The 16184-nt window shown below is 40.4% G+C and overlaps 2 protein-coding genes and 1 long non-coding RNA gene across 4 annotated transcripts; 1 reads left to right on the top strand and 2 right to left on the bottom strand.

The window, feature by feature from the left end:
• The first annotated feature begins 7703 nt into the window (after positions 1-7703).
• On the top strand, positions 7704-10744 carry LOC113762060 (probable ribosome-binding factor A, chloroplastic). 2 transcript variants are annotated; one of them, XR_003467172.1, is made up of 4 exons: positions 7704-8155; positions 8869-9042; positions 9950-10161; positions 10458-10744. XR_003467172.1 is itself a non-coding variant. In XM_027305308.1 (3 exons), exons 1-3 carry the CDS (start codon positions 7808-7810, stop codon positions 10097-10099), a joined length of 672 nt encoding a protein of 223 aa, XP_027161109.1. In that variant the 5' UTR covers positions 7704-7807; the 3' UTR covers positions 10100-10326. The 2 variants fall into 2 exon arrangements, 1 of the variants encoding a protein (XP_027161109.1); XM_027305308.1 differs by lacking the exon at positions 10458-10744 and having other exon boundaries at positions 9950-10326.
• An 880-nt stretch (positions 10745-11624) lies between these two features.
• On the bottom strand, positions 11625-13987 carry LOC113761360. Its single transcript, XM_027304319.1, has 3 exons — positions 13754-13987; positions 13565-13630; positions 11625-11950 (listed from the first exon to the last, which is right to left on the bottom strand). Exons 1-3 carry the CDS (start codon positions 13799-13801, stop codon positions 11903-11905), a joined length of 162 nt encoding a protein of 53 aa, XP_027160120.1. The 5' UTR covers positions 13802-13987; the 3' UTR covers positions 11625-11902.
• A 1149-nt stretch (positions 13988-15136) lies between these two features.
• Positions 15137-15749, bottom strand: LOC113760566. Its single transcript, XR_003467072.1, has 2 exons — positions 15664-15749; positions 15137-15526 (listed from the first exon to the last, which is right to left on the bottom strand). It is a non-coding gene; the product is annotated as an uncharacterized LOC113760566 (long non-coding RNA).
• Between the last annotated feature and the right edge of the window lie 435 nt (positions 15750-16184).

Genomic DNA, 16184 nt, shown 5'->3' with positions numbered 1-16184 from the left:
TCAATATTGCTCTTGCTGTCAAAGGATAGGCCATGCCTCGGACTCCTGCAGTAGGCTGGGGAAACAAGGCGAACTCAACCGCAGCGAGATACGACAGCAGGATCCCTTGGTTCGAGAGGAGGAAGCGTGGGTTGTCAAAAGGAGGCCCCAGGCGCCACCCCAGGTGTCACAAGCAGTTCACCCGCATTGCTCTGGGCTCTCGCTGGAACAAAAGCAGCAGGAAAGTTTAACACAGCAACAGCAGGGACAACAGCATCAGACCCACCATTGCGGCTCAGCGCAACCCGCTCTGGTTCCTCTTGCTGCGTCGACGGCTTCAACGGCAGAGTAGACCCTTGGCGACCCAACTACACAGCAGGCGCGAGATACCAACTCCTTTGTCAGCGGAGACTCAGCTCCTGGGATTGGATGCACCACACAGCCACTTGCTCTTCCTTTTCTTGACGATAATAGGCTGCACTACCCCCTGAGGCGATTAAGAAAGCACATGCAGGCCAAGGTGTCAGCACCATTTGACTGTGCTTTGCATATGGATGAACCCCACTCTCCGGTGAACCAACTTGCAACCCTCCAAATGTTCAAAGATCAGATGGACGCTCGACTTGGTCCAGCAAGGAAACCCCACCATTTTCAGGAAACAAAGGCATGGAAAAAGCGTTACCTGCGACTGCCTAAGCCGATGCTCACTCGCCAAGCTACTAAAGCCTCCCAAGCTCAACTTTCCTCCTTGTTTAATGATTAAGTCCCTCATGCACGAGTTGCGAATCGAGCAACTTCTCGCTGACTCAGAAAACTAATCAGGCTTCACTTTGTTACCTTCTTAGTAATACTAGAATCAATGGTCGACATCTCTGCATTGTCCGGTTTATGGCAAAGTTTGGGTTTCACCTGGGACTGTCCAATACCTCCAACAAAATCTGGGTTTGTTGGTCACGCTCGTTCGCGGCAAATGTTCTCAACAGCGGCGACCAATTCCTTCATATGGCGGTTACCCACAAGTCCATCACACCTGTTTTTCACTGCACTTTTGTTTATGCGAAGTGCACAAGACGCGAGTGCCAAGAACTTTGGTCAACTTTATCAGGGATACACGTGGCCTCTGGGCACCATTCATGGCTTTTGGGAGGCGACTTCAATGTCATTGCCTCTTTGGAGGAGTACTCGGGCTCCTCTCCCCAAGACTTAGGTACGATGACAGATTTCAATGCCTTTATCCATAGCAGTCAACTGAAACATGCACAAGTGATTGGGAGCACTTACACTTGGTCGGGGATTCGTAATGGGCGGCGAATTTGGAAGAAATTGGATCGAGTATTGTTTAATGAGAAATGGGACCAGCGCTTCCCATAGCTCTGTGTCCATCATCTCAATCGCACCTCCTCAGACCATTCCCCCCTACTTTGTCTGTTGGATGATTCCCCTCGGCCATCTCCGGCATCATTCAAATTCCAGCACATGTGGATTAAACATCCCACTTTCAGAGATGTAGTTCACCAGAACTGGAGCTTGTCGTTTGAGGGTTATGGAATGTATGCTCTGGCAGGCAAATTGAAACGCTTGAAGAAGTGCTTGCAAGCTTGGAACAAAACTACCTTTGGTAATGTCTTCGATAGGGTGGCACAGGCAGAGGAACTAGCTCATCAGAAAGAGCAGCGCATGGAGCAGGAGAATACAGAGGCATCTCACCTGGAATGGAGCCAAGCCCAGGCGAACTTCCTCCAGGCTCTGGCAAATGAGGAGTTTTTTTGGAAACAAAAGGCACGGATAAAATGGTTGCAAGAAGGCGACTCCAATACCAAGTTCTTTCATTCGTATGTACAGGACAAGAGGGCAAGATTGCGCATAAGCCGCATCAAGAGCTCCATGGGGGATTGGATTGAGGATTTGGACGCCATTGCCGCCGAGGGGGTTAGTTTCTTTCAGAAGCTACTGTCCAGAGACCACATAGGCCTCGCGAAGGCCCTTGCGGAGGAGCGGGCGACACAACAACTATTGCTGAATATCTCTTCGCTGGTCATTTCGCAACAAAATGTCGATCTCATCCGAATGGTGACTATGGGGGAGGTCAAGGAGGCGGTGTTTGGGTTAGATGGCGACAGTGCAGCTGGTGCAGATGGGTTCTCAGGTTTGTTTTTTCGGTACTGTTAGGAGATTCTGACAAACGACGTTTTCAATGCTTTTCAAGAATTCCTGATTGGTATTCCTATCCCTAAGGCCATTTCTAGTACACTCATACTTCTTATCCCGAAAAAGAAAACTTGCTGCTCTTTTGAAGACTTCAGGCCAATAAGCCTGTTCAACTTGGCAAACAAAATTTTCAGCAAAGTGCTTTGCAATCGCTTGAAACCATTGTTGCCATCCCTAGTCTCGCCGGAGCAGTCGGGCTTTGTTCAAGGACGGGAAATTGCTGATAACATTCTGTTGGCCCAGGAGTTGGTTGGCTCCTTGGACAAGAAGGTACGTGGCAATAATGTCATCTTTAAGCTAGACATAACGAAGGTCTTCGACAGGGTCTCTTGATCGTTTTTATCTCAATTGTTGCAGGCATTTGGCTTTCATCATCACTTTATCACCCTGATCTTAAGTAATTTGGCTGCTAGTCGATTCTCATTATTGATCAACGGGAAACCCTGTGGTTTCTTCCAGGCCACGCGGGGGTTTAAACAAGGGGACCCGTTGTCACCATACCTGTTTATCCTAGGGGCAGAAGCACTGAGTAGATGCCTTAATGATATAGTGGCGAATGGGACTATCTCTAGATATGGGTTGTCGCGTGGGTGTCCATCCATTTTCCACTTGAGTTTGCTGACGACATTATGATTTTTGGTCGGGCGGATCGAAAATCGCTACGGGGCTTGAGGACTTTCTTTCTTTGTACGAATGCGGGTCGGGTCAAAAGGTTAACACGATGAAAAGCTTCTTTGTTCTACCTCGTCGGTGCTCCACAGCTCACTCGCACCTAGTGTCCTCCATTATGGGAATGCACTGCAAACAACTCCCAATAGATTATTTGGGATGCAAGCTTTTCCAAGGTAGGACACAGTCATCTTACTTCCAACCTCTAGTCGATAAGCTCAATAAGCAACTGGCGGGGTGGAAGGGAAAACTTCTGACTGCGGGAGGCAGATTGATTCTTATCAAGCATGTGCTAGCCGCTATCCCTCTGTACACACTGGCAGTGCTCGACCCTCTAAAACTGGTGTTAACACAGATAGAGCAGTTAATGTTCGAATTCGTTTGGAAGGCCTCAAATGAAACATCCAAACGGCGATGGCTCTCTTGGGACAAGCTATGCTACTCGGTAGAGGAGAATGGGCTTGGGTTTCGGAGACTGGCGGATGTTCAGCATGCATTTGCGTGCAAGCTTTGGTGGAAATTCCGCACGGGCTCCTTCCTCTGGGCTGATTTCATAGGCGCAAAATATACAAGGGATATTGCTCATGCCTCCTTGAGTACCGTCAGGCAGTCTGATTCGCGGATATAGCGACGTATGTTGCGAGCGAAGAACACAGTGATAGGGAACACCCGCCTGCTAGTTTGTGATGGGTCATCCTCCTTTTTGGTTTGAAAACTGGCTCGGCGAGGGGCCGCTGGGGAATGATTTAGCGGGGGTTCCAACACCGGAGGCTCGGATCTCCGATTTCTATAGCGCCAGAGCTTGGCGTTTGGAGACGTTACCCCCCTTTGTTTCTGCTGGCCAGCGCGCTGCTATACGGCAATTTATGTTGTCTACTGAGGCGCAGGATGAGCTTGTGTGGTGTCCAGCAGCATCTGGCGGCTTCTCCGTTTCATCTGCTGTCGGCATCACCCGCCAATGCCGCCCAACAATGATTTCCAGGAGATATATTTGGAGTTCCCGCATTCCGCTGCGGATATCAGTCTTCATGTGGCGACTACTGAATCAGGCTATCCCCTTGACGGATGTTTTGGAAGGATTGGGTTTTAATATGCCCTCTAAATGCTCATTCTGCAGCAGCTGCGAAGCCATAGATCATTTGTTCTCCCAGTGCCCGCGGGTAGAGGAGGTCTGGGGGTTTTTTGGATGTTTGCTGGATATCCCGAGTGGGCGTCACACTGATGTTTTGACCCGGCTCCAAGGTTTTTGGGCCCACACTGCCGTCTCTTCAGCAACTGGCTGTCTCCTGTACATCTTACCCTCCATAGTTTGTTGGGAAATATGGAAAGCACGGAACCTCCAATTCTTTGAGGGAGTTGTTCTATCTGCTTCCCAGGTCTGTCGTCGCATTCTTGCTGAAGTCCGTGCCATTTTCATTGCTAGGCCCTTTGCATATAGGACGACAGCCGACGCGAAACTCCTTTCAGCGGGAGTGGTTCCTTTTCTTCTTTTGAGGGTACCATCGAAGGTTACCACCCTAACCTGAGAGGCTCCAGTGCTTCCCCTCATCAAGCTAAACGTGGACGGTTCCTCACTGGGAAACCTTGGGCCCTCCGGGATCATTGGAGCTTCGTGATCGCAGCATTTTCCACGTACTATGGCCATTGCACCAGTCTGGAAGCCGAGGCACGAGCTTTATTGGAAGGTCTCAAGACTTGCGTTGCGCTTGGCCATACCATGGTGATGGTTGAAATGGACTCTAGACCCCTGCTCGACGTGATCCACATACATGCTCATTGTCCATGGCGTATTGATACCTTTGTCCTACAAGTCTGGAATACGGTTCAAGGAGGACAATTTTACCTATTCGTATCCCACAATTATCGGGAGGTCAATGCGGCAGCAGATGCCCTAGCCCGTCAGGCCAGTGCGAATCAAGAATCTAATATTTATTGCGCTCACTCTCTGCCCGACCGAGTTAAAGGCTTGGTCAACCTAGATCGGTTGAGCTTTCCTTACATGAGAATTTCATAGCTCTGTAATCTTCTGTTTACAGTTAATAAAATTCTTTTTAAAAAAAAAATAGAAAATTTCGATCCATACTCTCATGGGTTTGAGTATCCGACGGATTTCTATAGGTATTTTTCTCAACATATAGTGGAGAACTAAAGAAAAAAAATACTAAATATTATAGCACTTTTTTTTACATAATATACGAAAAATAAAAAGGTGGTTGAGAAATATGTTAATAATACAATCAAATAAATTTTGACAAATAAAACACTATCCAAACAAATCCATGAGTACTGGATCCAATTTTATTTTCAAATAATAAAATTAACATTCAAAAAACTAAGTTGAATGTAATATTACGAAGCCAAAGAAAGAACCACTACAAACTACTTATATACGGTGTTCACCCACGTAGGAGCGTCTGTGGTATATTGCGAAATGTATGCAGTTTTCGGTCCATAAGGGAGAGAAAAAAGAATTCGATCTAAATTCGTGAAAAACCTTGTTCATATGGATTTTTCATTATGGATTCTTATGACAAAATTGTGGGCGGAAGTATCAACACGGTCTTCTAAATTCTCAATTACAATCTTGAATATTAAACTTCTATCAACAGTGATCTATCGTGCTCATGCAAATTTGTCCCATGTGCTCCACCTGCAGCTTCCCAAGGTAGTTAAAAGCCCCCTGAATTGTAGTTTTTCATTCGTTGACGTCAAGAAAACCCCTAGTCAAAGTACTTGCGTTGCAATAATATTTGACATTTTGGGTCTCCATGAGCAACTCAAAAAGGAATAAAGAAAGGCAGCTAGGTGTTATAATTCAATTCCAAGGACAGCCTGGCCTAAACTCCCTATTTTGATATTCCAACTGCTTTTTTACTTTGTGACGGAATCAAGACAAAATCTTTCTTAGTGCGTCATCATCCACATACATTATTCTTGCTTCCTTAATTGTCATTATTGAAATTGTGCACTTTAAAACTTGAAAAAATAGAATAGAGTTTCAACATGATTAGGCTTGTCAACTGGTCGGATTTGGATCAAAATTAAAAATTTTAAACCCAAACTCATTTTAATGTACTAGACCTGGACCCGACCCGTATACCCGATGTATCTTGTGCTTAAAATTCCCGAATCGGATCCGACGGGTTCCAGGTCTACCCAGAAAGAAAAGACTTAACATGTATCATTCATTTTTTTTTTATCCATGTTAACCAAAAAATCCCAACATGATCCCAAGATATATGGTAAAAAGCACTTATATGCAACATGTGATGAATGTATATGTGATCAAACAAGTTTGCCTCTTCCAAATCCTAATTTCTTAGATGCTTCATTTGGGATACGGGTAATCTAATTAATTTGGTAAAAAAATACTTTTATTAATTTAGTAAAAGAATGTATTTAGAAATATTTATATTTTGTAATTATTAATATATTGTTCCGATTCGAATCGAATACCAATCAGAATCCTATATTCCCTATCCAATCTGCTTTTTTGTTAGAGTAAACAGGTACGGGTCCGAGTACCGGAATTATTTCTCAACCCATACCTGAAAAAAATTTCCAGATTCGGGTCCAAACCCGACCCATTAACAAGCCATAAACATGATTGCCGTGATAATATGTTGCACCATCTTCTTACATGGAAAAATAGAAATGTTACAAATTTCTATAAAAATTTCAACGTTACGTTGGACTGACGAACAAGTTATACATATAGTCAATAGAGAGAAAGCAAAAATAAAATTGATTTATGAGAAAACAACTGTTTGGATAAAAAATTATTTAGATTTATTTTAGAATAACACTATAGTATTATTGATATGATATATGTAAAATAAAATGATGATTGGTAATATAAAAATGTGATGAAAAATTATTATTTTGAATTACACTTGACGAGAAGATGCCATTTTCTTTCATCATGCTCTTTTTATCTATCTTAAAAATGATTATTCTTGAAAAAAAAAGGTCATTTCCAGTCCGCCTCTTCAGATATTATATTGACAACTTAAAACAATTTCTCCTTTGCCATAACTTTCTATTGTCAACGTCAAGACCAATTCAAGCACAAAGTACCAAACTCAAATTTTGAGAATCAGATTCATCGCCCTTTGACCACCAACCTTTGGGCTGATAGCATTTAAGGCTTGGTATGATGGGAGGACAAGGTTTCAAATCTTGTTTCTCACCAATTGTCACAATAAGTGGCTCCTTTAAAAAATCTATACGGAGCAAATTTCACCAAGGAAAGTTGCCATTTCAAAAGGCCCAAATAGATCTAGTTTGGAGCAGGGTTGTTATTGAGCCAAATTGAGTCTAAGTAGCACACCACTCAAACTCTACTCAAATAAAAATACTTGAATTTGAACTCATCAAGTCCTTCAAGTTGAGTTGGAATTCAAGTTCAACCTTATTTTATCTTTACTTGAACACGACCAAATTGAGTTCAATCGAGTTTTCAAACTCAATTTTTTAGTAAATTTCATAAGTTTGTAATAAATAATTAAAAATTATATAATAAATACACTAATTGATAAAAGTTCGACGAGTACTTAAATTTTGATTTTTTTTATTCGAACTCGACTCGATTACCTTATTAAGTAATTTGAATTCGAGTACTCGACTCCAATTGGATCAATTCGAGTCCAACCTTTGATTGAATTATCTTTGAGTCCGAGATGCAGTAGTTAGTTTTATTTACACCCCTAATTTCGGGGGGAGAACACTTGCAATCTGGCCCAATCAACAAGCGGAGCCCAACTTGGTTTCACATCCTCAAATTTTCCCATCTAGAAAGTTCATCAATTTACGAAAATACCCTCTCCCAAGAAACGGATATTCTGATCTGTTCCCTCCTTTCTTCGCGACTCCACACTCCTCATTTTCTGTTTGTAATAATTCTCCAGTCGCAAATTTAATACTTTAATTGAAAGAAAAGGAAAAATCTGTAATGCAGCATCTGCTGATTCAGAAACCTCCAACAATCACAACATGTTCAACAACAACCGCTTCAAGCGGAAGATTCACGCCGTCGATTTTGTCGCCGATGTCCACCACGAAACTACCACGGCCGCAGCAGATAACACCTGTGAGCTGTCGGAGATGTAGGATAAAGTGTATGGCAAACCCGAGGAGATTGAAAATGGTGGCAAACCAGATAAGGAGAGAGATTTCAGACATGCTAATCACTGACAAGGTTTTGCAGTGTGCCGTCCTACCGGAAGCTGCTCTCGGCGCCGATCGTTATCTATCGTCGCTCACTACTGTCAGCGACGTCGAAGTCTCCGCCGACTTGCAGGTACCTTGTTCTTTGTTCTTTTGGGATGAATTATTGCATCCTAGATAAGAGTATACTTAGCTATCTTGCTGATTAAATGTACAATACCTGTGGCCACTGGTTCAACTGTCGTCAGTGTAACCGGACTGCTTGTCTTACTACCTAATAGCTATAGGGTAAATTGTGAAACACGGAGTCATTTTGGAGTATTTTCTCTGACGTAGTAGTCAAAGGCGCCACAAGAGAATTGAACAAGGTATTCGCGCTTAATATATGCTCCGTATAAACGGTGTATTAGCAACTCATGTGCATGTTATGATAATACTTAGTGTTGAATAAATTGAGAACCTTAAGTTTTTCAGACTGTTGAAGCTAACCCTTAACCAGGATTGAAATTTAGAATACCAGGCTTGTGATGAATGAGTAGTATCTAAGTATTCTAGCAGTGACATCTGATGCGTTCAGGTGAACATGTATCTAAGTATTCTAGCAGTAAAGAATGGCAGCGTCAACAGGCTCATTATTTGATTTGTGTATGTGCTCAAGTGGACAAATAGTTGATAGTCATGTCGGATGATGATGAACGACAATTTCTTGTGATCTGTAGCACAATATGCAGTCAGATGACTAGTGCAGGTGATCCTTGATAACATGCTAGTTGAAAGGGCAGCCTTGTCATTGTTGCTTCAAGAACTTGTGGGCTTGTCTTTTAAGGCTTCCTGCACTTTTTGTAGGTTGTAAAAGTTTATGTATCTGTATTTGGTGATGAAAGAGGAAAGGAAGTAGCACTTACAGGGCTGAAGTCCAAAGCAAAATATGTTCGGAGCGAGCTAGGGAGGCGCATGAAATTAAGGCTGACTCCTGAGATTCGCTTTATTGAGGATGAGTCTCTAGAACAAGGGAGCAGGGTAAGAAGTTACTATTCTTCGTCTGATGCAACAAAATCACATTTGATCCTGCTTTTTAGGTTATCATCTGCTTTTTCTGATGCTTATCCAAGAGATAAAAACAAAATATTTACACTGCTGCAAAAACTCAGCAGCTTTGGCTTTGAGCACTTCTGTTTACCTTTATTAATTCCCTATCAAGATCTCTACTTGCACAATGTTGGTAGCTTCCAATTCCTAATTCCCTTGTCTGGTTTAATTGGCTATCATTTACTTTTAGTTTATGTGATGCTTCTATTTTGATGAAAATGAGAAAAACAAGAAGAAATAGAGAGAGCTACTTTCAGTTGTCAAGAAAAAAACCTGTAGGAGCTCGTGCTGAAGGTTTATCAGATAACTCTGTGATTAGTTTCTTAGCTGTTTACTGGTATGAGCAAGAGACAAGTAGACATTTTAAATATGCAGTGGCCAGTAGACCTTGTGATTGTAACAACCTGTCTGAGCACGCTATCAAGTTCATTTTCACTCGTAATTTCCTGAGCATATTCAAAAATTCAACTACTTCGCTAATACAATCTCTAATTTAGAAAAAGAGCATGTAATTACTTGAAATGCATTTTTGGATTTATCATACCTCAATTTTCAAGACAAATGTGGCATGTGATGTTGACTGAAAAACTTGCAGTTGATCATAATGCAGTCCTTAAAAGGCTTTGAATTTCGTGAGTTTGTAGAATATGTACATGTGGGTGTGTGGTTGTGTGTGTGTGTAAACATACACACACATATATTTATACAGATATATGTGATGAACTGCATTTTAGTTTTGTACCAATGTATCCTATGCCTAAGCTTAAAAGCTTCATGATTTGGTGGTTTTCATTCTATGTGCGCTTTACTGCTTGCTTAACCATAGATCCTTTTTCAGGTTATTGCTATATTGGACAGAATAAAGAAAGAGAATGAGGAAAAGGAGGCAAACGGTCAAGGGGATGATAAGTGCGAGTCATCTAATCAAACTGAAGAAGATGAGGAGTGGGAGGGTGATGATGACGAAGGAATTATTTATGTCAAGTAGTTCCTTTGAATGGGGGGTGTGAGTAGGGACTTCAGAGTTGAGCATGCTTTGCTTCTTAAATGGTTATTATTCCATTGACTCGGTGAATTAATCATTTTCAACAACACAAAATTTAGCAACATTTCATAGTTTGCAGGACTGATTTTTTCATAGTTTGCATGCAACAAGTTGAGCAATCTGTAAATACTTCATTATCGAAGAACTTTGTCTTGGTCCCGATTCAACTACATCCGCTATAGCATTAAAAATAAGTGGTTATTTACTAACTTAACCTTCAAGTGTTGATAGTGAGAAAGTGAACAATAAGAAGTATTCAGCTTTTGTCAAGACATGCTCTAACTTCGCTTTATCCCTACAGATTAGTGCGCTGACTTCCTGAAGTTATAGAACAGAAAGGTGAAGAATGTTACTTGTGGACAATATGCATCTTGATGAAAGGACCTGGCCGTAAAACCTTCTTTCTTTGCTCATCTTTGGTGCAGCAATAGAGTAAACCGTCTCATTTTAGGTTAATATGTTATCGCTGAGTTGTCATGCTCTTAATGTCCCGTTCTGAGGTAGGAGTTCTATGTATAAACCTAAGACTAGATCTATAAAAAATGTATAAACCATGGATTAACGCAAGGGAGCATCTATATTGTTACAGAAGAAAGGCCACTGATCTTCGGAAGTTACAGTCGCTTCAGACTACGCATGAATATCGCTTGAATACCCAGGGAAACTGGAAGAGATGTTACAGCGATTGCTAAACCGTGGAAAAGAAAAGATTGGCAGCCCCGCAAGTCACACTACACGGTGGCAAAACTATTTCTGAAAGCCACTGCCGTCGAGAGCAAGGAAATTCCCCAAATTACGATGATAATTTTTTGAAAGACCGCCCAAATAGTGAATTTTTTTTTTTTGGAAAAAAAAACGTACTTAACAAATAAAATTTCCGAACAATGCATTTATTGATTGCATTTCATAAATAAATGCCTAAGTAAATCAAGGAAAGTATTGGCTAATCTTATCATGAAACATCGCAATCACCAAATGCCCTGTTAACCATTTGAGAAGATGTTTGAAAAATATAACCTTTTCGGAAATATCACCTTTCGGGAATTTTTTTCTTTTTAATTAAAAAGTCCCACTTGAATATACTCCGTCGAGAGCAGTGACATTGACCATCCGCCTTTAACCCCACAGCTACCAACATCCGTGACATGCTTTTGATTTCAACATCACTCCTCAAGGCGGATGGGAAGGAAACTATACTGTTAGACCCTGTGCCACTTCGGTGGAGATCCCATTGGCCTTGTTTCACCACTAAAGACACTAAGCCTCTACACCCAGCCACCACCATGATGAACCTCATATGATTCTACGGACAGGCTCCAAATGCTGCATGTGACGCGACGGAAATAAAAATTTTCACTTCAATACTAATTGGCAGACAGGTTCGAGAGGCCAAGTGGCCAACCTGCAGATACATGCCCAAATTCTAGTATTGAACATGAGTGTGTCAGAATTTAGGGCATTATACCAGTGATGGAAAGATGATCAAATCGAATTATGCAGCATCACCTTGCCCATTAAAAGTAATAACCAATTATTTTTTCGTAAACTCTTAAGCATCCCATCTGTTGTCATGGAGAAGATTTAACCACGGTCATGATGGTTAAAGCCATGATCAAACGACAACTCTTAAGGGAAAAAAAAACAATTGAAGAGTAAGTAGAAAATGATGGTCCTATTAACCAGGCCGAAGTGAACTTTCATCACTATATTATTGCTGTCCGCAGGCAAAACCAGCAATCTTCCAAATCAGTGATGTGCCTTGGCTTCAGCCTTCTTCAGAGAATTGGCCTTCACCTGGGATACAAAACAACGCAGTAAATCAGCATAAATCAGAAAAAGGCAGTACTGTATCCTGAAACATCGATATCTTGAAATATGGAAACTACTGGCAGAATATGTACTCGCAAGAAAAAAAAGATTAACAGTTTGAACAGGAACAAATGAGCAAAATTACTTAAATAATACTCAGAAGTATCTTGAAGATACAATCAGCAAAGTAAATAGAACACAAGATAAGACGGCAAACAACTAAAATTCCATATAAACAAGTTATTTGTAACCTAAATTTACAGATTAAGAGTAAATATTTTGTCTAGGGAATAACCTTAAAGCGTGCCTGCAAATTTGTTCCTGCTTTCAGGGTGGAAAAGAAGCAAACAGCAGCAAAAACCATAAACATAAATCAATCCAAAACCATCACCAAAAACAGAAATGCCCTGGGAATATAAATTGTACAAGAGGGACTTTATGTTCCCCCACAAACCAACCCCAACTCTTGAAAGAACTCCGCAACGCCACATTACTTGAAGGCCAGATTCATTTGAGCTATAGTACATCAGAGATAAAAATTACAATTAAACCAAGCTATATACAAATGCCAAGTAGATAGAATCTACCTCTTGATAAAGTGATCAATAAACCTACCGAAATTTTCCTAAGTACAGAAGACACCTAGCACAATCCTGTCATCTACAGATATTAAGACTACAACCGAGCAATGCCAGCCCAAGAGTAAAGGATATCCAAGACCTAGATGATTAACTGAATAAGCTCATTTCAGCCATAACAAAAGGTAATTAAAAACCACCTACCCAATACTTGTCACCAATTTAGGTTAAAACCTCAACATGCACCTAAGAAGCAAGCATCTACTATCATTCTCACCACTTGGTATAAACTTATTTTGACACATAGTACCACTCTCGCCCCATCTTTGCAATTAAAGGAAACTAGAGAAGGGCAAAAGGTACACAATCTTTAAAAGTAAAGGATAGTCAAAAAGTTCTATCCTACATCTTTGCGGTTTAGTTCTACATTTGCACACTTTCTCAGAAATTGTAAACTATCATATATTCTTTAATTTTCATTTTCCATTGTAATCATAGTGAGCGTAACAATTAAATTATCGATCTTTTTTTCCCTTTTTTTTGGAAGGGGGGGATTTATTATTGATCTTATCTTCATTTATAAATTTAAAGAAGTTAAATCCATCATCTACTGGGTCTTTATTTACTTTAGCCTCTAAAACCACCCTCTACACTCAGTTTAAAAAACAACAAAATGCTACAGTCCTTTTTGTGTACGATACCCCCATGATTTTAATCCACTTACATCTTGCCACATCAATTAGTGATTTAAACTTTTGAAATAATGTAAGGGCTGATAACTCTTGTTTTATATCCAACAGTGAATTTAATCTCATCCATACATTACCCTAAAGGGACTGTAAAACTCCCCAAAAAATAACAAATCTACATACACCATACATGTTCATTTCTGACTATGTAAACCCAAATCACCAACTGACACAAAATAATTACACAAAAAGAACTCAAAATCAGACAAAAGTAAACAAAAGGAAAACTTCAAAAAATTAGAGAAAAATAGAAAAATAATAGAGAATAATACATTAAGATACTTAAGCTTCAGGTTTCCATAGACGACTCCAAACGTTAAGACTGAAGCACGAGCCACCTGCCACCAGTTAAACGCAAACGAAAAAAATCCAAATTAAATCACACATCAATGAAATTGTGGGAAATTAAAGCTGGCGGCAGAGCTAGGAAGAGGGGAAAATCCGGCGGGGGGGAGATTTACCAAGGCGAGAGTGCTGGTGCCGGAGTAGGGTCCAGGAGGAGGCGACATTTGCTGCTGATCGCTGAAATCAAAGAAAGAAGAAGTGCAGATGCTGCGAATACCGCCCCAAATCTAAGGTCTCTCTCAGACTCAAAGCCCTAATTTTCGTCGGACACCAGTTTGGAAATTAGAAATGTTGGGGAGATGGGGTTTTGCGGTTTTACGAGTGTGCCGGCTGTGACCTAGTGCGATCGGGTCCACTGTTATTTGGCTATTGTATATGCTCCTACGCTCTCATGTCCCAAACGACAGCGTTTAGATGCTAAACTTTCCGTAATTGCTGTTTTAGTAGTTTCATAGCCCACAAGGTTTCAAAAATATGGTAAATCGTCTCTTAAGAATTTTAAATTGATAACCAGGCGCCAGCCCCGGCACAATTTATCATACCATTATGACCCCACAAGTACTACTATTGTTTATTAGGGCCTGCCAATAGAAAAATATACTCGGTTTTATACAAAAAATTTTTGTTGTTTACATAAATCAAATTCATATAAAAAAATCAAATTAATATAATTTTTTTTATTAAAGAATTTTGGTTTATAATGCTATATGTTATCTGATACTTAGATTGGGCTGATTATATGTAGTTATAAATAAAGGTAAACTGTGATTGGATAATGAGGGTAAAAGTTATTCATTTTTTACAACGGTGAAGTTGGAAGTTCAAAAAATGACTAAAATTATTTACCCTAACTCATATTCCTCTGGTTTTATATGCTGTATAGATATGAGGGCAAATGGAAGAGATTAGCTGCTTAAACCCGAGATTGGATTGTTGAAATTCAAAGGGAATTTAATTACCTTTTGTTTTAAATAAGCAAGGCTTAGGGCTCAAGGCCCTCAACTCAAATCATTCCTTTAGAATGATATTAGAAGCTGCTGTAGTATTTGACCTTCTTTGCTGTAAGAAAAGCTGGGCATGAAATTGCAAATCAGAATATTTCTAAAGCTTGCATCATCAGGGAAGCCTGGATTCTGATGCTTCTTTTTTTTTTTCAACCACTTCATGTATTATGAGCTGGGCCTGTTGAGACTTGACGATGCAATTAACACTACACTAACATTTGTGTTTCGGCTTTCAGATAGTTTGTGGCCGTCTTTTTTTCTCATGATCAAGCTCTCCTTCTCGAGGGATATTTCTGCGTTCAATGCTGTGATATTGTACTTGACATTTTAACGCGGTAGCCACTCAGTATCGTAGAAACCTTTCCAGATTGATCTTACTAGTAGTTGGTTCCTCATTTTTGTCCCTATCATGTAATATACTGGGCTTGGGGCTGTAGCTTCACCAAACAACTGATAGCTTGCTCTGTGTGACTGGGGAAACATTATCAAAGAAAATGAAAAAATACTGGGCATTCTCAATCCTGAAACATATCATTCTCAAATGGAGAAGCAACCTAAAATGGCTTGAATCATTTGTTCTACCTTCTTTTGAGGGCTGTCAACATGTAATACTGAAAACATCTTGATCTTTTAATATTTGCTACAATTAAGTCCAATACATGTCCTGATACTGTTGTGCTTATTGAGCACCATCTGTTTTGTTGATCTCTTCATCTGTGGTTTAAAAGATACAATGAGCACCAGAGTAATGGTAATGGAGCTTAACATGGACAAACTTAAAAAAACCCAACTGAACGAGCAGGTACTGACACACATAAACAACCAAGCAGGAAATCAGCTCCAAACTGTTATCTGGTAAGGGGTAATATTGCTCCAAACTGCAACCTGCAGAACCCAATGAAATTATTGGTTACAGAAATGCCGCTCATCGTTGACGGATACTGCACCTGGAGTTTTTTTGCCTTTTATTTGAAATGGATGATTTAGCTGCAGCTGTATTTCAGAAAGTTCGAAGCACTGACCTGGTTTTTTTCCCCTTTCAAATTATCCTGCTAGATGTGTTCTAAGGTTGCATCTTGATGCGACACTTTTTCAGATTTTAACAATATGCCTTTTGTAGGCGTAATTCAACGGTTGCTTCTAGTGTGGAAAGTAGAGTGAACTCTCCACCGTGGGCAGATGAAGTATTAACAAGGCAACTCAGCGTGGACATCTTTCACGTGTCAATTGGGGCCCAATTGAAATAAGGCAACCGGCTGTAGGGTTGGCTTAACAAACCTGGCCTTGATGATGGATGGAACCCGGAAATCCTGAGTGACTTTCTTGCGTCAAAACCTGAGTTTTGTTATTACTGACAAAGTGCTTAACATACCGGTTGGGTTTTCAGAATTACGGTCCCAAGCTTAACATGCCATGTTGGTACCAATTGGGTTATGGTTATGAAATTGGTTTCTTGATAATTATTATTACAAGAAATATTTATTATCGGAAAAGATTCAATTCTTGCATACTGAATAAAAAATATTTTTAGAAAAAATCGTTT

Source organism: Coffea eugenioides, chromosome 2 (genome assembly GCF_003713205.1).
Source record: "Coffea eugenioides isolate CCC68of chromosome 2, Ceug_1.0, whole genome shotgun sequence".
Lineage (NCBI taxonomy): Eukaryota > Viridiplantae > Streptophyta > Magnoliopsida > Gentianales > Rubiaceae > Coffea > Coffea eugenioides.
The sequence above is the reverse complement of the archived record's forward strand: the minus strand, read 5'-3'. Positions and strand labels throughout refer to the sequence as shown.